The sequence below is a fragment of the Ranitomeya variabilis genome, chromosome 2, assembly GCF_051348905.1.
Source record: "Ranitomeya variabilis isolate aRanVar5 chromosome 2, aRanVar5.hap1, whole genome shotgun sequence".
Taxonomy (NCBI): Eukaryota; Metazoa; Chordata; class Amphibia; order Anura; family Dendrobatidae; genus Ranitomeya; species Ranitomeya variabilis.
Genome location: NC_135233.1, coordinates 350,246,928 through 350,252,927, shown reverse-complemented (window position 1 = coordinate 350,252,927; position 6,000 = coordinate 350,246,928). Strand labels below are relative to the sequence as shown.

The following is a 6,000-nucleotide window of genomic DNA, read 5'->3' as shown; positions in this document are numbered from 1 at the left end:
AAACGCACTGTGGATTACCTGCAGATTTACCTCAGTTTTTGTGCGTATTCCACCTGCAGTTTTACACCTTCGGATTCCTATTGAGGAACAGGAGTAAACCGCTACAGAATCCGCACAAAGAATTGACATGCTGCGGAAAATACAAAGTTGCATTTCCGCACGTTTTTTTTTTTCATACCTTTACATGGTACTGTACAACGCATGAAAAACAGCTGCAGATCCGCAGCGTCAAATCCGCTGTGAATCCGCAGCAAAATCCGCAACGTGTGCACATAAGGCTACTTTCACACTAGCGTCGCACGACGAATTGCGTCGTTGCGATGTACCGGCGCAAGCAGTGAAAGCGCCGCACAACGGGGGCAGCGGATGCTGTTTTTCAACGCAGCCGCTGCCCCATTGTGATGTGTGGGGAGGCGGGGGCGGAGTTCTGGCTGCGCATGCGCGGTCGGAAAAGACGGTCTCAACGCACCAAAAAATGTTACATGCAACGTTTTTTGGTGGCGACGCAACCGTCACACTACGGTTGCGACGTGTGGCAATGTGTCGCACTGCGTCGCACTGCGTCGCTAATGCAAGTCAATGGAGAAAAAACACATCCTGCAAGCACTTTTGCAGGATGCGTTTTTTCTACAAAACGACGCATAGCGACGTGGAGTGCACAACGCTAGTGTGAAAGTAGCCTAACCTTAGAAGGAAAAACTAATAAAGCATTAGCCATTGTTGTGAATATGGCTCCTGACCATGGTGATCCGCTCCGTACTTTACGCTGATCCGCTCCGTACTTTACGCTGACTTGTGCTAAATAGCTACCCACAATTCTTTGCATCACCACCAAATTTCAACCTGTGTGGATCAGTCCCACGACACAGGTAGGAGAAAGGGAATATATAGGGAGACAGACTTCTAGCACTGAGATATGAAGTTCTGTGTGCAAAGTTTGGCTAATTCCACTGAAAGCATTACATTTTTGGTGTCATTATAGTTAATGCATCATTATCACCGGAACCAGAGATATGGGGAGATGTTTGACACACTGCAGAGGTGCTTTTGACGTCCTTGTGCAAGGATGAGACATAGAGGTATCGCTTTGGCCATCGTTGCTTTAGTTTCCTGTACTAGAGTCAAATATGGATTTTTTTTTACCCTCGAGGAAAGCCCATTTTGATTTTTAGTGATGGCTATTGCAAGTCTGCAATGTGAGGATTTCATCAAACTTTCATGACTCAGCTTCTTTGACTGGAGCTGAATCGTGACTTTTGCCATGACCGTTATTCTCGGCCGCTGCAACATCAGAGTAATGCAAGTGAATGGGGCTGTATTGTGACCCCACTACGGTACCACGACAAACAAATTGCAAACAGACAAGACAAATTTAATTTTGTTTGCAACTTCCTGTCAAGGTCGCAATGTAACCCAATTCACCAGCAGTACCCTGCTATGTAATAGTGGTTAGCTGCAATCACACCTGAATCCTTCCTGAATTAAGGCTTGAGGGCACCTGCACACATAGGACCCTGCATGTGTACCTGTTTTTTGTCAAATTTTTGGTGTTGTAAAGCCTCTTATTTTATTTGCACCAAATTCTTCATTTAATTTGCTCCTTTAAGTCTATTGTATGTGTTCTCCTGTGGTTTCTTATATATATATATATATATATATATATATATATATATATATATATATATATATATATATATAATATATATATATATATACACTATTGTGAATTTGGTTTTGTTTCCCAGATGCTTGCGGACAATTCATCAATTGCGACTTTTTAAAAAGTAGCTACATTTTTGCTAAATGTACTTCAATTCCCCCTCCCTGGAGTAACTTTTGTACTGTATTTTTTTTGTGTGTAAATGTTGAGTTGCTTGTGATATTTTAATGGAAAGTGAAACTTTTTTTTTTATCTAAAAAAGATAAAAGACAAATGAAAAGCTTTATTTGATTTTGTGCAAAGAAATGCTTGAGCCAAGTGCGCCAACTTAAAGAACTTGGGAAAAAAATGTCAATGAATAATACAGGACAAATAAAAATTGCTAACAAAATAACAATAATTATGGGGGGGGGGGCATATTGTATTTTTTCCCTTTGGGATTTGGGTGCATAAACTGCAGCGTGCTACAGTACCAGCTAAGTAGTAGCTGGTAATTTACTGTGCAGAAACAGATTCGTGGTGCAGACTTTAATACTGTGCCAATTTTTGGTGCAGTGTACAGTATATTTAAGAAATCCATAACAGAAGAGCTGCAACAAATTCCGCACGTGTGTATATGCAGCTGAAATTGTAAGGAAATCTGCTGTATTGCGTGTGCAAAACTGCGGACCCCATTAGATAGGAGAGGTAGCAGCATTAGTGAGACAGTACTGCATGTATCCTGAAGTGCTGCAATCCTATGAATTTGCTCTTAAATGACAACAGTAGAGTCCAACAAGGAGCACAGTTCAGCTGTCACAACGCTTACGGTAGAGAGCCAAAGAGCGCTTCAGTGTTACGGACCGTCCAGGGGACGTTTGTGGTATGAGCGCACCAGATCACTAAAGCTGGATGCATTAGGGGATGAAGGAGTGAGGAGACACACACAGTAATGCTTAAACCAATTGTCTGCAAGTGAACTTCGCCATCTGCTGACCAAACATGAAAAGAAAATAGAAAGCGGAGAGAATTACACTAGTATGAACTGAAGAGCTAAGTACTCGTCCCCTGAGGGAAAAGATTAGAGGAGGCACCAGGTCAGGTGACAGCTATGGCACAGTTAATGATTATAAAAAGCCTGAGAAGGGGAGTAGTCAGCCATGGACCTGCAGCAGGATGGATGTGTGAGCAGCAGAGTTGGCTTATAGCCGCCATTCTGAGAGACCCGAGTTGGGACATCAGAGTTGTGTGAACATGGCAGAAATGAGGGTGACGACTGGGCTGCAAAAGAGGGACCGTTATGTGTGCTGCAACCCCTGATGTAAACATACGGTACAGAGGGGATTGGGGGCCGTGCTTCAGGAAACTGAGGAGATGAAGCGTGTCTGGTGTGCCTAGTGACTTATTGATACGGGACTTGTGGCCAACTGGGAGTAACATAGACTCTTGTTGTGGCCTGTACGGCGCTTCATATTGTTTAGGGAGTAACAAAGATGATGGGCCTGTTAGTGACGGTGACACACCCTAGGTCAAGGTATTAGGACCCAGACATTGTTGACAACATGTAAATATTGTGTAAATACCCTGTCTCCATAACGTCTCTCTGGACAGCACACCAAGAGGAAGTTATATCCTCTGAAGCATTGTTTATTCAACCACAAAATGAGACAAACATTCTTGGCATAAGTCAAACTCTGAAGCCCAATCATGAGGCCCTGTGCAGCCATGACATGCGTCTAACTGAAGCCAAACTTCCGCACTCGAGGCTTTAGGCCCAGCTTCGACATAAAGGCATGAGGCTAGTATCAGCCCAGAGGACTAGTCCTTTGAAACATCTACATCGTGCACTTACCCACTGGCTCCACACCGATTAGAAGAACAGGGGGAGCTGGTAATGCTGAGAGGCCACTATGGAGGTTAGCGGAGTCACATCAGGAATACTGCATTATTGCAGATGATGTACAGGCTGGCAATTGGCTGAGGAACCTCTAGCCAGAGAGGTGTCGGCCATGGATTGTTTGACAGAGGGAAGGGAAGGCCAAGACCCCCCCAACCTCCTGAGCCCGGCTTGGTACAGCGACTGATAGCTGAAGGACCTCTACCCAGAGAGGTATTTGCCCCAGATTGCTTAACAGGGGGAAGGCCGAGAACACCCTATCCGACGAGACCGTACAATGAAGCTCCACAGGATAAAATATCTTCACTCTTCGAGCAACCTCTCATATGACTATCCTTTATGGCAACAAGAATAACATTGGAGGGTGGAGGTGGGGTCTTTTAAACACTTTGCGAGTCTGTCCAGTTAGGCCGGCGTCACACTAGAGTTTTACGGACGTATGAGAGGCTCAAAAACTGCATTGCACACGGAACAATGATTCTCTATGGGGCAGCTCCTATCTGCCGTATATTTCGCAGCTTTATTTTACGGGCATAGAAAATCGCAGCATGCTGCATTTGTCAGCGTATTGCGCAAGAAATCCACCAATAAAAGTCTATGGGGGCGAGAAAAATATACGGATTACACACGGACAATCAGTGTGACTTGCGAGAAATACGCAGCAGTGTTCTATAGAAAAGCCGGTAATTCAGTGCTGTGTACAGTAAAATCCCACTGACAGGTTAGAATAGAATAGATATCATTGTCATTGAGAGAGATAGATATATATATATATGTGTGTGTGTGTGTGTGTGTGTGTGTGTGTGTGTGTATATATATATATATATATATATATATATATATATATATATTTACAGACTAAAATTTTGGACACACCTTCTCATTTAAAGATTTTTCTGTATTTTCATGACTATGAAAATTGTAAATTCACATTGAAGCCATCAAAACTATAAATGAACTCATGTGGAATTATATACTTAACAAAAAAGTGTGAAACAACTGAAAATATGTCTTATATTCTAGCTTCTTCGAAGTAGCCACCTTTTGCTTTGATGACTGCTTTGCACACTCTTGGCATTCTCTTGATGAGCTTCAAGAGGTAGTCACCGGAAATGGTTTTCACTTCACAGGTGTGCCCTGTCAGGTTTAATAAGTGGGATTTCTTGCCTTATAAATGGGGTTGGGACCATCAGTTGTGTTGAGCAGAAGTCTGGTGAATACACAGCTTATAGTCCTACTGAATAGACTGTTAGCTGCTTTTTTCTTGCCATAATACAAATTCTAAGTAAAGAAAAACGAGTGGCCATCATTACTTTAAGAAATGAAGGTCAGTCAGTCCGAAAAATTGGGCAAACTTTGAAAGTGTCCCCAAGTGCAGTGGCAAAAACCATCAAGCGCTACAAAGAAACTGGCTCTCCTCAGAAGCAGAGGTGACTCTTGGTCTTCCTTTCCTGGGGCGGTCCTCATGTGAGCCAGTTTCTTTGTAGCGCTTGATGGTTTTTGCAACTGCACTTGGGGACACTTTGAAAGTTTTCCCAATTTTTCGGACTGACTGACCTTCATTTCTTAAAGTAATGATGGCCACTCGTTTTTCTTTACTTAGCTGCTTTTTTCTTGCCATAATACAAATTCTAACAGTCTATTCGGTAGGATTATCAGCTGTGTACCCACCAGACTTCTGCACAACACAACTGATGTCCCAATCCCATTTATAAGGCAAGAAATCCCACTTATTAAGCCTGACAGGGCACACCTGTGAAGTGAAAACCATTCCCGGTGACTACCTCTTGAAGCTCATCAAGAGAATGCCAAGAGTGTGCAAAGCAGTCATCAAAGCAAAAGGTGGCTACTTTGAAGAACCTAGAATATAAGGCTGGTTTCACATTTGCGGTTGTGTCCGCAGCGTTTGTACCTCATATATCCGCATGCGTTGTGTATTCCTATATTTAACATTAGGGATGCATGCGTTTTTGTTTGTTCGCATTTTGCCACGTTTGACAACTCATGCGTCGTCTCGTCGTTTGCGGCTTGGCGCGGAAATGCAACATGTAGTACTTTTTAGAGGCGTCAATTTGCCGCCTGGTAACGCATGCGGTCGATTGCGCAAGGATTGCGACAAAAAAATGCATTGCTGTCTATATGAACGCATGCGTTTACAAGCACATGCGTTTGGTTGCGTTTGTGAACGCATGCGTTTCAATAGAGAAAAACATGTCTAGACACTGATAAGCCACCCCCCACCATCAAGGTGATAAAGGGAGGGTGTGGACAGTTGCAGGTCACTTCTCGGCAGACAGCCAAGCAGAGCAGACAGACCCCAGCACCTTGGAGCAAACAAGCCTCTGAACAATGTGAGTATATCCTAGCCAATGCCTTTATTTTCTATTTTCTTTCTCTACATGTCCTAATTTCTGCCATTTCTTTCTTTCTACATGCATCAGAATGTCTTCTTCTTCTTCTGATG

The 6,000-nt window shown here is 43.3% G+C and overlaps 1 protein-coding gene across 3 annotated transcripts in view; it reads left to right on the top strand.

Moving 5' to 3' along the window:
- The first annotated feature begins 728 nt into the window (after nt 1-728).
- Nucleotides 729-6,000, top strand: part of CCNP (cyclin P) — a 38,133-nt gene continuing 32,861 nt past the window's right edge. Inside the window, exon 1 of one of the 3 annotated variants that reach the window (XM_077292475.1) lies at nt 729-869. Coding sequence is in view for 1 of the 3 variants with exons in the window: in XM_077292474.1 (XP_077148589.1) it covers nt 2,940-2,960 (21 nt within the window). In the remaining 2 variants the exon portion in view is untranslated. Of the gene's footprint in view, nt 1,080-2,842; nt 2,961-6,000 lie in introns of those variants that run through there. The other 2 variants (XM_077292476.1, XM_077292474.1) reach the window with 2 other exon arrangements.